This window comes from Coturnix japonica, chromosome 4, assembly GCF_001577835.2.
Source record: "Coturnix japonica isolate 7356 chromosome 4, Coturnix japonica 2.1, whole genome shotgun sequence".
Taxonomy (NCBI): Eukaryota; Metazoa; Chordata; class Aves; order Galliformes; family Phasianidae; genus Coturnix; species Coturnix japonica.
The window spans coordinates 35,526,451-35,545,350 of NC_029519.1; the positions used below are offsets into that span (position 1 = coordinate 35,526,451).

Below are 18,900 nucleotides of genomic sequence, written 5' to 3' on the forward strand. Positions count from 1 at the left end.
AACTCAAACTTTACACGGCATATTTCATAACCAGACAGAACCCAGACCCTTTATTTTTAGATGTAACATCTCCCATTACTTGCCTACTAGAGTCAGTGTCTGCCTTAGATTATTCATATGCTACTCCCTCGATATATGACAGAATAGCCACAGAATGAAAGTACATATTAAATCCATTTATCCCAATCAGCTCCTGTTTAAATCAGCATGAGTCACATACCCATTGATTTGATGTTCCTTAATTGGTACTTATAGCACTGCATTATTCTGATTATTCCGTCATAAAGAATTATAACAGTGACATCTTCCTGAATACTGTGTAGCAAATTCATATTACTATTAGTTTACATTATTACCATTGTATTGGGCTTAGGTGGACAGTTCTTGGTAGCAGGGGGGCTGCAGTGGCAGTACAGGGCAGAGAATGACCATGAAAAGAGTGGCAGAGACAAAATTATGGACTGGCCACAGCACCCACTCCCCATTCCTCTGCACCACTCAGGGGGAGGAGGTAGAAAAGGGTGGATGGGAGGAGGTGTTTTTAATTTGCTTTTGGTTCTCACTGTTCTAGTCTGTTAGTAGCTGGTAATAAATTATATTTACCCCCTGTTTTGCCCATATAGTAATCGGCGAGTGAACTCCTTGTCCTTACCTCAACCCTTTTCCACTTATTTCGTAATCAATCCATTCCTTTTATCTCCCTCTTCCTTAGAGCTGGGACAGTGACACAGTGGTGGGGTGGAGTTCAGTGGCTCACCAGTGTGAAACCACTGCAGACATTTTCACCCACCACTATTTCTGTCATCTATACACTAAACTGCAATATGCCACACACACACACACACATATATTTAATGCATACAAACATAATCCCACCACAGTGTGAACTCAACAGCTCAACAGGAATTATGAATCACTTTGCAAGTAAGAGCAGAGTTTGACCTCACAGCACTACACCCTAGTGAGCAATACAGGCAGGCTGGCAACAATGGACATGGAGGAAGCCGAGGTACATAACTTTTTTGCCCTGACCTTCACTAGCAACTGGCAAGACACTGTCAACGACATTTCAAAAGTCACAGCAGTCAGGTGAAGTCCTCAGTGACAGGAAAAAAAGGCAACATTGCATCCATTTTCTTTAAGAAGGATAGAAAGACCCAGGGAACTGCCAACTTGTCATTCTCACCTCTGTGCTGGAGAAGATCATGGAGTAGATGATCCTGGAAGCTATGCTAAGGCACATGGAAGAGAAGTTATATGGAATAACCAGCATGGCTTCACCAAGGGCAGGTCCTGCCTGACCAACCTTGTTTCTTTTTATGGTGATCTAACTGCGTCAGTGGACAACAAGGGAAGAGCTCTGATGTCATCTATCTGGACCTGAGTAAGGCCTTTGATATGGTCCTCCCTAACAACCTTCTCTCCAAATTGGAAAGATATGGATTCAATGGGTGGACTGTTCAATGGATAAGGAACTTGTTATGAGATAATACCCAGCATAGTGGTCAGTGGCTCAATGTCTGGACGGAAATCAGTGCCACATGGTGTTCCTCAAGGGGTCAGTACTGGGATCAGTGCACTTTACCATCTTCAGCAATGACAGCAGGATCGAGTGCACCATCAGCAAATTTGTAGATGACACCAAACTGTGGTGTACAGTTAACATGCCTGAGGGGTGGGATGCTGTCCAGAGTGACCTAGACAGGCTGAGCCACGGGTTCAGGTGAACCTCATGAAAGGAAAATGGTTCCTTACTCCTTGCACAGCCAAGCAGTAAGTTGAGATGAGGCACCCGCTGCTTTCACAGACACTTGCCAAATCAGAGAGACACTTAATCACAGAGCCTTGCATTTGTTGAATTGCACCTATTTCTCTGCACACCCTATACTATTTGTTAAAGTCATTTTAAATTCTTGTCCCATCTTCCAAAGTGCTCGGGGGCACTTTGGTATCATTTGCAAATATAATTCCCTTTATTCATCATCTTACAATACTGAAAGCACATGTTCTTTCAGTGTAAGTAGCTCATGGTTGTCATCCTTTTTCCGAGTTTATAAGAATCTTGTCTCAGACATACCATATGTTCAGACCGTTGCTGCCAATGGAGGATTATAAACAGTCTTTCCTAAATTCCCATCTTGCCCTTCTTCTAAGGGAGAACACATGGTTGGAATAATAGTTTTAGGTAATTTTCTTTGCTTTCCACTACATAGGCCAAAACATAATCCTCACCCTGAAATCATACCTTCATTATCATCGCCTCACTTTCCTGCAATGTCTGCATAGACCTGCTGCATCTGTTCTGCAAGGAGACCGGAATTCACTGCAATTTATCCCTTGCCAAAACCGTAACCAATCCTTGCTGCAACCTATTCTGTGCTTTTACATTCAAAAGCATAGAAGCCCACTATCCTCTAGATTTTTTGCACTGGAGGCTACCCCAATTTTACTTTTAAAGCAACATTTCTCATCTTTCTTACTGGAAAGGCACACATCTCGTAGAACAAAAGGTTAAGTTGCTTTTAAGGATACAGTAGACACTGGAAGTCTGGGAGTGCTACAATGTTCATGAGCAGCGTTGTTCCCTATTTAACATCCATTTAACTGGAAAAGAATTCAGAAGAAAGGCTATATGCCATTAAGGATTTAAAACTACCTCACATGTTACGGCTGAACAACTCAAACACCTGTTGGAAGCCTCTGACAAAGTCTCAAAAAACTGTCTCAGACAGATGCATATAAAACCTGACGCTTATACTAAGAACTGCATGAAAGTGAAATTTGGCTTGAAAACATATTAGGGGCATGGAGTGGGACAGGATGGGATGTGAAGGGAAGAATTACTGTTTCCATCGTTCTTTCTAGATTATAAGTAATTTCAGAATGTGTCAGACCTGCACACAGCTATACAAGTCACAACAGCACTTACTTTCTGGCCACTTCATCTCAAGTAAGCTCTGTAACACACTTTAGAACACTTCTAATCTCACAGGATTCTGCTGTTTTCTGAAAATGTGCCTAACTTGAACTTCACATGTGGTCCTCATTTAAATGCAAATCAAGCAATTTGCAATTTAAAGTATGCTAGCAGATAATTTCTATTTGAGATGCATGGTCTTGCAATGTGTTAAGGCCTGAACAACCATTCACTGTGTTTTACAGCTTCAGGTATGCACTCACTATCTTGCCTAGTAATGGAATGTTTCAATAGTTACAAAATGTACAATTATTTTGCACATCCAAGACTTGCCCTGGAAAATTAATGACATTTCTCTTCAAGCACAAGGAAGACCAAAAACATATCTATAGTAAATTTTATGAAATACTGTTATGTTGTGGTTATCAATCCTCTGCAAACCAAGAAAGTAATCTTCTCTTTTCCATTAAGTTTTTAGGTATAAATACTGTGGTTGAATCCTGATTCCAGTAGAGCCAGTTGTTTTTGAAACGCAGATTTTGAAAACAGGATTTTATTCTCATTATTATGGTGGACTTACGAGTATTTAATGTAATTAGTTTTGAAACTTTGGTAGATTTTATCTGAGAATAAACTGTTTGAATGGTATAGGGCATACCTTCCTTCAGATTCAGCCTTATTTTAAGATGAACTTTTTACTGAGCTTAATTCCACAAACTCAAAATCAAGGGAAAACATACATGCAGGAATTTGGACAATTACATGATGTTTTAACACAGCAGTATTCCTATTTTAAGGAAAACACTTCCTTTGAATCAAATACTAACATCTCAAAGCAATCCTAACACTTCTGAAGAACTCTTGGCACAAACGCATTAAGGTACATAAAGATGAACCTTAATGACACAAGCATTGAAACACTTGGTTTCTTAAACTCTGTAGAAAAGTGAAACATGTTTGTCAAATTATCATCAGCACTGAGATGATGATGGTAACCATAACATATTATGTTTTCCCCCTAAGCTGAAATAACTGGGGAAGATCAATGAAGCCTTCAAAATGGTCAATGACTTTGTTTGTGAAGCTTATATTGCAGAAATATACAGTGTGATGATATTTAGTTATGTCAAGTCTTCTGTGAGCACTCCCTTTAAAAGAACAGGAGGAATACATTTGCCTTGACTTGCTCTCTCACCTCATAAAGGGATAAAGTGTCATTTCCCTGCAGTCATACTTGAAATCTGTAATATAAGGAGCCCTAAGCTAAACACAGTCTGAAGAAAGCAGGTGCAGATCATACAGCTTAGAGAAAGAGATTACTTCTTAAAGTAAGCATTCTTCAACCCTACCAGCACCTCCGAGCTTACGCCGCTGTGGTCACATAGCAAACCAGCATGCAAATGACATAATGTTTGCTCATACTCTGAAAACCATTTTTACCAGTAGCCAGGGCAGAGGCTGTATTCACGGGAATGCCCTTAACAGGGGCATACTACAGATTTTTCTTTTTTTTTAATTCTTAATATCTAAATCAGATGACTTCCATGGTTTCCTAGTTGAGCTAGCTGAAGCCAGAAAACTCCTGCTGAAGAAAATTTGCAAATCCAAACAAATTATGTGCTGTACACTTCTATAATGGACCATCACTGAATATGCATTTCAGTTCAGCGTACCAGGTAAGGTAGTACCACGCGGCACTCAAAAGTAACATGAACACCACTACGCTAACTTTAGCCCTCCTGAGGGATTAATATCAGGGCTTAATGACATTAACTCACATTTAGATCACTTATGTTTAACGACATGTTTTCCATGCATATATCTATAAATATTAATTTTGGACTGAAAGATAATCGTTCAACATGATAACAATTAAACAGCTGTAACCTGTCTCATGTGTTAAGTAATGGAGCTGCAGGCAAACTCCATAAACAGATGGTCTTACCCACCCATGCTTAATGTTAAAGACTTTTTAAAAAAGAGGTGTTGACAAATCTGAACAAGAAGGCATAGTTCTAATGCAAATTGGCCAATTTGCAATTTAGATTACTCCAAAGCTGATTTGGTCTATGGCAAAAATTAAGCTGCATTATAAAACTGAGATGTTACACAGCACATGGATATATAGCAGATTCCCCACCAACATAATTATTTACTAATTTCATTCAGCTAACAGAGTTTAATGGAAAAGCAGCTGGAAAAGTATTCATATTTATGGGCTTCCTATGACAGTTACTTAATTTACTCATGGTGCACGCCAGTTATATCACAAAAAATAATAGACTTTCTGAAATAATGCCATTCCAATCTCACACAACTATTCAGACAGGAGAGGGTCACTATACTCATTGCAAGCTGGGATAGAAGAGAAACAAAAACATATCTGAGCACAGACTGTGTTATGAAAACTTAATTATAGAGCAAATTTTCATCCAGACTATCACTTGGGCACTAGCTGTGCATGTGTGGTCTTGATTCACATTGAGATGCCGGTTGAGCTTCACCAAATGATATCCAGACCAAATAAAACAACTGACAGTTGGTTTTCCATAGCTTTGCAGTAAACTGGTGACTTAACCTGCTCTCATGTGAATACAAGAAGTGGTAAAATATTACAATTCTGAGGAGGGAAAGGACATTTAGATGGCCTTAAAATGCTTAGTATTTGGAATATATACTACCAGTGTTTAGATTAATCTTGCATTATGCTAAACAACAGCAATAATACTTGAATTTCTGGTTTTTCTCATTAATTTCATTACAGCGCTGTGCTGAACATCTTTGATGTAAATGTTTGGAAGTATGTGTTCAGACCAAAGACAAGAACTTACAAGCACTGTCCACACCAGGTATGGTGTTTATGTTAGAGCCACTCTTTGCCAGTGATGTGCAAAGGACCAGTGTGTGTGTCAGCAACACACACCACACCCACTGCATTAGTCAAAACAATGTTGCCCACCTTCCTACACACGTTGCTTCAAAAAATAAAAAAAGAAACAATTTATTTACTTGGTCTTCTCTGTTTACTCTCACAAACAAAATGTATATTAAGGTTAAATGCGTACTAATTGCTGTTTCCAATCTTGTGATGCTGGGCCTTAGGGAAATACTGATGCTTAATAAATATATGCTGAGAGGCAGATGTCAAAACTGCGCCTGTACAGAGAACTCAAACCTTTGCAATCACCAATGATTTTTCTTCCCGATGTTATGAAGCACTGGAATAAAAACAAACTAACCGCCTCTGGAAGTTTACAGCAATCAGAATTTCCTTTGGTCAAATTTCCATTTAAGTGCCTTAGAAGTAAATACACAAACCAACGTAACTGAAGAAACAAGCTAGACTGTAGAAGATCTTGGAGAAGAATACCACTGAGGACTACTTCCTTTTAATTACAGCAACAGGCTTGTTTCTTTCCTTCTTTTTACCCTTTAATAAATAGAGGCAACTGAAAATCAAACACTGGGATAACTCAAAATGAGTCTGGGCATTAAGAAATCTATAAAAACTGTGAGCTGCAAAACATGTTTAAATGGCATTCATGCCTCGCAAAGCAAAAAAACAGAACAAAACAGAACAACAAAGAAAAAACAAACAAAAAAAAACCCAAGACCACATTCTCTTCAACAAAAAGGAACGAAGAACTAATATGATTCAGTCCACATTCCAGTTAGTATCTTCGTAATTAATGATTATGTGTGTATCCCATTCTGTGCAATCAGCACAGAGAAGAGATACGGTAGGTTTTCCCAAAGACTGAATAAAGTGCACTGGCCTTAAAATTTACAACTTCTTAGGAATATTCATTTCCCCAAGAAGCTGTAAATGCAGGCCATTGCATTTCATGTGACTTGTAGCTAACAGCTGCAGCAAAGAAAGAAATCCCTATTTCTAAAATGCTTCACACTACTGTAGGTTCAAATGGTTAATGACTCAGAAATGAGAAAGATGCAGTTATTATCATTTGGGGCATTTGAAAGCAGAGTGGAAGTCTCTCCTGCACACACATACAAGTTAGGTAAATATTCTGCTACCAAGTTATGAGCTGTAGATAACAAAAAAAAGCTTGGGTTACATCAGAGGGTGACATTAAAAAGCTGGTATGCATGGATATACGTTCTGATGTCCTTTGCGTTTTGAAATTCATTGCACAGAAGGAGCTAGTATATACTCTAGGGTAGAAGAGAGAAAACCAAATTGACTCTCCATTTACCAAGCTGGGGAAGCGTTTCTTTTTACTCCACTAAGTTGAAAGAGCTCTTGGAAATGAACAATCAAATGACCTGGTTTCTTCATAACACTGGTGTCCTGAAGAAAACAGCTCTAGGAAAAATAAATGTTAACAGCAGGCTAGAGCCTGTACCTCATTACTCGTCTTTGAGGCTGTAAGGGCAATATAAACAAATCAAACTATCTTTACAGCAGCAGCCACAAAGTAAACACACATTTGAAGAATAAACAGGTGGGAAGACAGACCTGCTTGGCCAGCACTGAAGAAAAACTAGTTTGTGCCTAATATGTTGGAAAAATTGTTCAAAAGCAGTTCATCCGTGTATAACTGCAACCCTTGAAATGCTGCCAAGGTCAGTGAGACCAACAGCAGAGCAATCTGCTGAGTAATTGCTCGTTGGCAAGTTAAAGCGGTCAAGGGAAAGGCTTTATCCTCCTTCTAAAGATTTACTTCATTTTATTGTTTAAAAAGTTCTCCCACCTCCCTACCCACTTTGTCAGCATGTTTGCTGGAAGCTCCTTAAAAATGTTAACCACATCAACTCTCCCCAGGGTCCTGCACAGATGCATCTTGTTTCCCCCTCCCTCCTATGTCTGGGTAACCTCATTAGTAAACAAACAAAAAAATCGATTCTGATTTTTTGTTATAAACAGCTCACAAATCAATCTTTCTACTTCACACCTGACTCCTTTCCACAAAATGAAATCCTGCCTCACCTTTCTGGTGCAGTGATGTGGACACCAGCAATACAGCGAACCCAGCCTTCACTTCCCTGTCCTCGAGGCTCACACCACTGTTTCCTATGACCACCATGCACAGCACTGTCATCCTACCTCCCTGGCAGGGCCATAACCTGCATGGAATGCAGCTTGGGCCTTTCCTCTTGATACTCATGCCCCAGTGATGACTTAGCTGAGCCCATACACTCTGGGTGACACTTCTTCCAAAACATGTACAGCAGCTGAATTTTTCCAGACTCTTTTCAGCTTGTGGCAAAAGCAAACCATGATGTATTTACATCCATTATCTCCAGTGTTATTAGATTTACTGCTCTATCCTCCTATACATATCACCTCTTCTGACTGACTTCTCCATCTCTTTGAACATGAAACTGTTTTTCCTTTTCAGAAGCTTTTTGGACTATTTAGAGTATCTTCTGATTTCCCCACCACGCAGCGTTAACACTTGCCTTTGCCTGACCTGTGGCCACCTCTTCACTGTCATTTCAACTCACCTCTAAGTGCTTATCCTCAGTGCCTCTCACAGGTCAGAGACATGCCCCTAAGTACCTGCAGGGCCACTGTATCACTCCTGAGACAGCCCTACCTGCGCTTAGTACAGGGTTCACCACACCCCTATGGATAAATGTGTGCTCTTAAAATTAGACCACTGCCAAGCCCTTTGTCTGTGCTCCCTACCTGTTGTCATACTGTTGTTCTTATGTGTAGTTATGCAAGTTACACAAGATAGGCTACTCCTTTTGCCTTACAGCTCTGCTGCACCTTACACAAAGGAAGCCTAGTGCAGAGAGGGATTTTCCAGCTCGAACACAATTCAAAACCTAATTAAAAATGATATGCCTTTGGACAATCCCTCCTTGTTTTCTGTTTTCTTAGTTCCCTTATCTACAACTGTAATCTCCCATGCTGGTTCATCATCATGCCCTAGACAGTGGAGAGGATGTACTGCATATGGGACATACACACTGTAACAATGAGTAAGAAAAACTCCATTAATAAAGGTATAATAATTTCCAAAGGGTTTCACACATTAGAACCAACCTGATTACAGAAACACAGAAGCTGTAATAAGGATGACTTCTAAATCTGCAGTATGAAACTGCTGTTGTGTTGATATAATTCTAAAATAGAGCATTATATTGGTGCGAAGGGGATTCTGGGTAGTTAGATATTACATTACAAGGTGGCAGTGGTGGTTCTGCGTGTAGGCAAAACTCACTTTTTAGAGCTTCTTTTCTAAATAATATTATTAATAATAATATAACAAACAAAAGGAAGCTTCATCTTCGAAAGTCATTAGGCTACGGCATAAAAACAGGAAAATGCAAATCAAAGAATATATTTACAGTTAAAAATAAATGCAACCTCCCCACCAGCAAAAAGGCAGCTCATGGGAAGAGACTGAAAAGGGAATTCATTTCACAGCAAAATAGCTATGAAGACCTGATGAGCCATTTTATAACAATTTCCTTTCTTAAAATATCAATTCCTTTACTCAGACTGACACGTGCAAATGTTCTGTTTGAAGAAAAAAGCTTCAAAGTTATACACTTCTCACTCAGACACAGCCAGCAGTGCCAGCTCTTTGAATTTTGCACCAAAGACGCATTAAATCATAGCCAGCCTACCAATGGTACAGTGCTCTCCGTTCCAGCCCTGGCTGCATTCGCACTTCCCATCCTTGCAGGTGCCGTGCTCAGCGCAGCGGGGGTGGCAGGCCCTCTGGTTGCAGGCTGCGCCCGTCCAGCCGTCCTCACAGCGACATGTCCCACCCATGCACACGCCATGAGTGCCGCAGTCCACCGAGCAGATCTCTACATTGGAGAGGGGAGTAGGGGAGAAAAAAGAGGCAGAGAATGCACATGGGGGTGAGAAGTTACATGTCAATGAGCAGCATGGCATTTCAGTTCAACATGTGAAGGGTGAGAAAGGCAAAACGTTTGGCAATTAAATCAAAGGAATTTTCTGTGAAAGGTATTTTCAGGTAGGACCCAACAGTGTAGAGTTTTAACTCCATGTTAATGCTTACTTAGTTATCCTGGTAGACTTAGTGGCGCTGGAGTGTACGCAGCTCATCTGTTAACTTTAAGTCATTTTCAATTACATTCTCTGTGATCATGCACATCTTAAGAGTAGCCTTTCATAGCTAAGATTATGTGGCACTTAAAGCTCCTGGAAGTCACAATACACTTGTAGCGACTAAATGCACCATACACTTAGGTCACTCCATGTCACAAGTGAAAATCTAGCATTAATGAAAGATCATTTTAACAAGGTTTCCCCTCCCTACCCTGCTCACTGTTTTCTTTCCAAGTAAAAATGTGCCATTTCTGACACATTTTTTCATTATAAAGAGTCAGTGTTACTGAGACAAATTAGTACTATGCTGACATACTGACACATCTGTTAAATATAAAAGATGATTCTCTTTTACTTTCAGTAAATTTCTATCAGTGACAGCTATGAGTAGTCTGGTTTAAATAATAGATTGTTAAAAAAATAAATCAACATTCAGCAATTTAACTTGTCATTTACGTATGGTAACAGGATCTTGTAACTGATAGAATAATTGAAAAATATGTTAAGAGCCAAAGGTAGACTGAGGCCAAACAACACATGTTAAGTCTCACCTAATACAAGATGATAATTTAGACTGCTGGATTTTGCATTTACAGTTACAGTTCATTTAGTCAGACTCCAAAAAACTTCACTTCTGCTAGCAGACAACAGAAGAAAAAGAGAAGCTATAATATAGCCTGAGGGACTTCACTTCCTTGGCACTGAGCTGCTTGTAACCACACATAGCTTTATAGGAGTACTGTATTTAGGTTGTGTTTTCTTGTAAAAGACAACAAACAGTTTAGCAATAGAAGACGGAAATTATTTTCAACAGCTTTCAGCGCGCATGAAAGGTTTCCAGTTTTCTATTCAGTACTGGGTTTCTTCCCCAGCAGAGGATAACTCTGTCTCCAAATGCCGTGGAACATTAAACAGAGCATCAAGGAGCTGTGACATTTTCCATAAGAATATTTCTGGAGAGAGACAGCTGCAATTCTCCCTCCTGCTTCTCCACTCCCCACTTTTTTTTTCACCATACAGCATTTTATATCTACTTTGAATTAAATTTTTGATTAAGAGATCTAAGATGGTTTGATTAATTTTAGAGTCGCAAAACGTCAACGCAGCTCCAAAAAAGAAAGGGTTATTTCTCTTCAATCTAATCAATTTTTCATTAGAGTGGAGGTGTTTATCAGCTTTTAGCACACTAGCTTTGAGCAAGGTGCGTCAATCTTTGTAATGAACTTATTAATTAGAGTTAATTTAATTGAAGTGGAATTGAAGGGCTAATTAACGGACAAACTGCTGATGAAGATAGAGGAAAGCTCTGCTGATTTCAAACCTATAAACTCCTCTGATGGAAATAACTCATTCCTTTTTTTCTTCTATCCGCTTAACAAAATGTTTATGGGTAAGATTTACCTTTTTAGAGTACCAGTATGAAGGTCATTTTGCACAACTTCAGAAAATAGTCCTTTTACAAAGCTCTTTGGTGAGTTTGACACTTCTGAGATATCTGAGATCAGATATACTGCATGTATTACAATTACCAATCATTCCTTGAAACATAACTGCAAGATGGTGCATAACTGAATAATCAGAAATAGCACAGAGGACACTGTGTCAAAAAACAGAGGACCCATGTTTTGTCTGAGAACTACAAAGGATCTCGCACAAATAGTCATTTTTAGTACAAGAAATGTTCAGAGATTTTTTTTTTCTTTTAAACAAATTTAACAGAAGACTCCTCTTTGTCACTTTTTCTTGAATATTTAGAACTTTGTCCTATCATCCTTATATGCATAAAACATTATGGAGTATCACAGATCCTGGTCAGGAAGTACATTTGTTTTGAAAAGATAGTTTCTCATGAAAATGCTATATTTATTCATAAGCTGGCACAAACCCAGCTAGCCCATGTGTTCAGTTTTCATTAACAAAATCAGTTAGATGAACTGTTTAAGACAAATACACGTCTCACAGTTAGAAATGATTTAGTCTCTTGATATGTGACTACCAAGCAACATTCAAAAAACTTGTATTTATTAAGAGGCTGCTGTTATACTTTATAAATACTTAGATAATGTTCTCTAACAAGAACTCCAGCCATTTTCTCCTATTGCTTCTAAACTCTGATTATAGCTACAATAAGCCCAGTTTCAGACTTCAAAAAGCTCCCTCTACTTCTTCACCTCGACCAACTCCTTCTGCCCTGGCAGTCTGTGCCTTTCCTCAAAAGCTGTTAAGAATTCATTCTTGCATTTGTACTGCCTTCAAATAGGAATGTCTGAGTGAAGATTTCCAGGAAAAAAAAAAGTCTTCAATTAGCTAGAGATTTTTAAAATGGGACTCTCTCTAATTTCACTGCTGTAGCTGCTAACTAGACTTATTAAGTAAGATGACACTTAGATAGATATACTGTAAAAAAATTCTGTACTTGCATGTGAACTAACAAGTGAAAATGGCTATCAGAAAATGAAAGAAATTATTTTCAAATCCTTCAAATTCATCAGCTTTTTTTGAACCTTTGAATCAATTCACTGATCATGCTACAGTGCTTTTAACCCTTACCATTGGAGCAGTCTGGACCTGTCCAGTTGGGGTCACAGGTGCAGGTACCGCTCTCCTGAAGGTAGGTGCCATGGCCGGAGCACTGGTCAGGGCACAGTGTCTTCAGGATTTCACAGTTGCTGCCCCCCCAGCCCGGGTTGCAGTGGCACTCCCCATGGATGCATACACCATGGCTGGAACAGGCTGGGTCCAAGCAATCCGCTGCAAGGAAAAGAGAAAGATCCGCTTAAACATGTTGTTCCTAACAACAGTAATCACCCCTAGGTGCTTGTGGCACTGTTTGGCTTAATCTGCATTTCTGACTACAAGCCCTAGCCAATTTCTGTTAGCATACATGCAATTTTCTTCATAAAAACATATAATTTCCACACCATTTTCTGGTATCACAAAATCTGTGTGTGGATGTAACCATCTTCAAGACATTTACAGGCTGCCACTGAGTCAACAGAGAACCTTTAAAGTTTGCTAATTTTTCTGAAGTGCAACGAGACTGGCCCCAGGTCTCAGGCTACTGATCTCTATTTTGCCTAATCACAGTGTGACAACTGTTGATTTCCTTGCAATGTTCAGTATCAGCTGACCCAATACAGAGCTACAGAGTTCTGACAGTTGTACAGGACTCTCAACTTGTTTCAGAAATAAATGAGTTGCATACTCTCTATCCTTCTTAATTCACTTTAATGTTCTTTAGATGACGAGATTTAATTTAGCAATTTGACTCAATAAAATGTTACACTTGTAGGGTCAATGGTCTGAAAATTTAATTCCAGGGACTTAATTGCATTACTTTGTACGTGGAGATCAATAAAATCAATTTCATTGAGGAAGAAAACGGCGCTTTTTACTCCCTAAAAAAAAAATAGAATAGAAAATGAACTGTGTTTTGCAGCACACCAGAAAGAATATTATTATGCACATCCCTGGAATACAAAAATGACGTGCCATTTTTCACTGTGATGCATTGGAATCAGCACTTTCCACAGTGTGGTTGGTGGAAAAGATGGCTAACAGATGCAATACATTAATGATTTATTCTAGACTCTGAAAATTCAGTCAGTCTTCATGTGCTCCAATTTCTATTTTTTTTTGGGTGCTGTCTTCTTAGCCAAAGAAAGTAAAAAACGGGCTAATAAAAACATAAAATGTATTAATGGGAATTTTCACATGGTTTAAAGATAAGCAAAGTGTATCAATTCTGTAGCAGTACTAGCTCTTCCCAAACTTGATTTTTAGTATTATTAAATGGTTTCTGAGGAAACTCTATGCAACAAACATATCCCGGTGTATACAATTCAATGACAAAAAAACCTATTTTTCCACTTTGGTACCAGTGCAAATAATCTAGATCAAGCAACACTGATAGAACAAGACATGCCAGCTGGAACACTGACCAACAGCAGCAGGTGTTGGGGTAAATACTTGCTCCTTTACCTTCTTCACAGTTTTCTCCTTTGTACCCAGAGTTGCAGGCGCATGAGCCCATGATGCAGATGCCGCGGCCCCCGCACTGGGGATCAATGCACTGCGTTGCCGGCACGTCGCACTCGGTGCCCTTCCAGCCACTGTAACAGAGGCAGCGGCCTTTGGAGTACTGCCCGTTGCCGCTGCACAGCACTGGGCAGGCTGCTGTGAAATAAAGCACCATAGAGAAATTCAAATCAAGGTTTTCATCAAAGCTACATAAACAAGAACATCTATGAAGTCGGTCACATGCCAATTTCTTTTCTAATGTATTTGTTTTCATGCTTGCTTAGGCGGACTTGAGGGTAAGGATGGGGCTGATGTACCTCTAGAGCAGTCGGGGCCCAGAAAGCCAGGAAAACAATGGCAGGATCCTGAAACACACTCTCCGTTACCATGGCAATTCCGGGGGCATTCCACCACAGACTCTGCAGGAAAAGATGTGGGATCACTCACCGGCCCCCAGAACCCACCACGCAGCCACTGACTGACAGCACGCCCAGGCTCCCTGCTCAGTGTTTATGGTTGCTTTGTTTGAAGAGCATGCAGAGCTGTTATTTTCTATAGCTATGCCTGTAATATCTCAGGACTTCACGTTCCAGAAGAAAGGCTCAAATTATAATGGCAAAACAATATGAGCTCTATACTCAAAATTCAGCTCCGTGCTGCTTAGCAAACACTTCAAGACAGAGTACTACTTTCAGCACAGCTTTGCAACAATATATGTGCCTTGTGCTTTAGACCAACTAATTACAGCATATTTTCTGCTCTTTTTTTTTTCTTTTTTTTTCTGAGTAGAAAAAAAAACACACTATGAGTGGAAAATCTAAGAAAAAAGGTCACCAGACTATGGATCTGCTGGGCTTGTTCAGAATGGAGAAGGTTCTGGGTAACCCTCATTATGGCCTTCCAGTATCGAAAGGGAACTTAAAATCAAAGACTGACTTTGTACATGGGCCAATGGTGACAGAACAAAGGGGAATGGTTTTAAAGTAAAAGAGGGGAGATTTTAGATTCAGTATGAGGAGGAAATTCTTTACTCAGAGGGCAGTGAGGACAAGGCTGCCCAGAGCCTTGGGTACCTCATCCCTAAAAGTGCCTGAGGTTGGATGAGCCCTGGGCAGCCTGAGCTGGTGAGGGGCACACAAACCATAGCAGAGGCTTGGAACTAGATGATCTTTGAGGTCCCTTCCAACCATACTGGTTGATTCTATGATTCCTAAAAACAACAAAATAAAACACAACCAGAGCCTAGTTTTTGGCAAGAGCAGTGAAGAAAATGCTTACCTATAATAATGGTATTAAATGACACCTGCTCTGCATTTTTCCCATCATTATAAAAGGCCAGGTGCCAGATGCCAGAATCCAAAAACTGGATAAAACCCGCTTCGTGAAGGCTGACGGACCTCGTCTGCCGACCTGCTCGTTCCGCCTCGAGCAGCGTGCGCTGCTCCCGCGCGATCAGTCGACTGCCATCCAGGAGCTCCACAAAGTCGTACTGAAGAGAACAGAAGGAAGTATGATATACAGCGGTGCTCAGGCTTACAGCATTGGCTTTTTGGGGAAAGGGTGATGAGCCCATCTCTCACAGCAGGTGGATCAAAACATCACCTGAAATAAATCTGTGGTCATGACTGTCAACTGACTAACAGGTGAGAGTGAACTTTCAAAGCGTGTTGCATACACGTGGGTTAATAATATCCAACATCAACTGCCTATGTGGCTTTTTATTTATTTTCAGGTTAAGCATTAAATTGTCTGCTCCATCCTGATTTCAGACAGTGCGCAGATAAGCGGGATGAAGAGAAAGAACTTTACTTCCACTCCCTGTAGTAGAAGCCCAGGAGGGGAAAAAGAAAGCATAAAACATTTACAACTGATGAAAACGACAAACTGACAAACAATGGAGGATGTCAAGCCAACGGAGAGAGAATACTGTTTTGCTAACAACTATCAGTGGGGCTCAGAAAATGTAGTACCTCAGCTGATACAACCAGTAAACTCCTAACCTAAGATTTCATTCATTTTTAACTAGTGATATTAGCACCTGGGAGGTTGCATCTGCTCTGCAATGGTTTATGATGCCTGAGACTCTTAACTTGAAGGATATATTTTGCACGTTTAGCGTAGAAAAACTGACATATAGACAACAAAGCTAAACATGGAGGAAAGTTAAAGGGCACTGCTGCTTGTGGTGGAGAGTATGCTGCCCCATAGCTGCTTTGCCTGCTAAGAGTTTTGCTTTGATACCTGTTTGTGGCAGGAGGGAAACTGTTACGCATAAACCTTCAATCTTCCCATGTGTTTGAGACCTCTCAGATGGAATTACACATCTAGGACCCACTGAAGTAAAGGCCAGCCTACACAATCAGCGATTCACCTGAGCTAGGTGACTGGGTTACCAGGACTTTTACATCCGGACTTATGACCTTCAGAACCTGCTCTAGGGACAAAAGAAAACACGATAACTTTTGTCACAGGCAGAGAGCTTAAGTACTTATGTTCTCATCTCAAAATTGCAGACTTGCAGGTCAGAATTCACCAGTACCACAAAGATGTTCTTCCACGGTAATCTGAATAACCTCCCAACCATTCAGGATGTGAAAGAAATGCATAGTTACTGTGCCATGATCAGCACATGAAACACTTTCCCCAGCTCCAACTGAACAAGCAGAACAGAACATAAATGCGATTAGTATGTGCAGGAGCCAGTACCTTGATGTGCTGTCACTGTGTGTGCGCTGCGCCACGTGAAAATGAATGCAATGGTTTTGGGAGAGCACCAATTATTCAAAGCCAGTCAACATTCTCATTTGTCAGAGAATTAAATATTTATATTATTATGTGTGAGAGAGGAAAACAACTTTGTCTTCTCCTCTCACCAGACTTAAGAATACTTCTTCTTGCTCAAGCTGTTCACTAATATTTTTTAAAAAAAGAAAGCCCAGGCAGTTTTAACAAGTCATTTATGGATGCTAGGAGTGACCTTATAATTTGTATACTGCAGAAGGTCATTTTTAATAGGAAAATCACAGATAAACCTATGTTTTGTTGCAGGAGCAAGTGATTACACTACTTGATTGAGCACAAAGAGTATACTAATAGCTGACAAGCGTGGTACAATTAGTAATTTTGTATCTGTAATGTAATAAGGGTATATGTCACTATCAGAGCATCATTTTAGGCTATATTTTAGAAGCTGTACAGAGGGGAGTTTACTGTTCAGTTTATTCTTCGGCAAACAATAATTGATCTTAACGCCTTTTAAAGGCTGGTAGTTTCCTATACACACACACACATATATATATATGAAGAACAGAGTAACAGAAAAAGCTTGAAAAACAATTATCTTTACAATTTAAAAACACACTAATTTTATTTTCCTCCTATGACGCTAAACTAATTAACTTTATATTAAGTCTAAATATGCTAATTTGTCCCAGTACTCTGTTCAGTTTTTGCTTTAAACCAAAGTATCTTATTTTTTTTTTAATTCTTTAAGTCTCTTTAAAGAAACATATTGATTCGCTGGCTGCAATGAAACTGATATTTTTAGAAAGTGTCACAAAGACTTTCAGGTTCACATTGATTAGGTTTTGATTGGACAGTCACTGTCAATTATTTCTGGTTGAATGTTTATGATTCCCCAGAAAAAAAGAGAACTATACATCTCATACCAGTCTGTGACACACACACAGGCTGTGCTTGAGACTGATTTAGGTACTTACAGAGAACACAGAAACACAACCAAAAATTCTGTCCTGATTACAGTGTATCAAAACATTTTCTGCATGTCATATCCCTATTCTTTTGGATTATGGGCAAGGAGGTTTACATTTGCTGCAATGTGTTACTATGTTATGATGAACTAATAAACAACTGATACGAATGGTTTAGATTTAGCCCACCCTGACCCAAGACAGAGGTGTGAAGACTTACTGAGATCTCTCTCTAGCTCATTTCTCCCATTCTTTCTTTACAATAGTTGCAGTGGTAGGACAATTTGCCTCAGTGTTTGTACAGCTATGAAAAGAAAGACTCCAGCTTTCTTTTGTTGTTTGGTTTAACTTGATACAACAGAGAGGTACACAAGTAAGTGAAGGGTCTAGGAAGCAGAAATGGGGAAGAAGGTGACCAATGTCAAATGCAAGGTTTGCATATGGAGAGGAGGCTCATACAAAGACCTAAGCTTAAAGGAGTAAGTTAAGGAAGACCGAGGCATGTGGTTATAGAAGCCGAGTATCATAGGAAAATGAGCAAAGAGGGGGACAGCTGGTATGGATGCTTTACAAATGCTGGCAGAGGGCAGGTTCTCAATTATTTAACAAAAGATCTGAAATATGAAACGCTGACGTTTGAGAAACAGGCAGCAGTTGCACATTTGCATAAATTTTGCTATTAGCACTTGTCACTCAGTGACTAGGAGATAAGGGCAGATAGCATTTAAGAGATGTAAACATAACGTGATATATATATGGGTGAGACCTTACTTTACAAAGTCCTCATGAAAGAACCCTAGCTTCACACATCTAGTGATGGGCTCTGCGCCAAGTTCTATCATTCAGGAATGAGATCATGGAGTTATGGTAGGCAGTTCTATAGATACATCAGTTCTACAATAAAACACATATTTTTAAAAAAACAACAAAAACAAACAAACAAAAAAACAAAACGAAAAACCAAGCAGCAGACATCACTGAGGTACTGTACAAAACCATGGCAGCTCAAAATCTGCTATGTTCTGTGTTATTCACCAATCTCTACAGGCTGCAGTGAAACTGGAGGACATTCCCAAAAAGAAAAAAGATGATCAGAGGACTGAAACAGCTTTTGTACAAAGAAATGATGAAATAGGCTCAAAAATTACACCTCGTCAGGACATAACAGATTCACAAATCATGAGTGGCACTGAGAAGAAATC

At 39.6% G+C, this 18,900-nt stretch overlaps 1 protein-coding gene across 1 annotated transcript in view; it reads right to left on the minus strand.

Annotated features, from left to right (window-relative positions):
* Nucleotides 1-18,900, minus strand: part of TENM3 (teneurin transmembrane protein 3) — a 968,340-nt gene that overhangs the window by 64,400 nt on the left and 885,040 nt on the right. Inside the window, 5 exon segments of the mRNA XM_032444361.1 lie at nt 9,518-9,703; nt 12,519-12,719; nt 13,950-14,144; nt 14,306-14,407; nt 15,267-15,477. Of these exon segments, the coding sequence (XP_032300252.1) occupies nt 9,518-9,703; nt 12,519-12,719; nt 13,950-14,144; nt 14,306-14,407; nt 15,267-15,477 (895 nt within the window).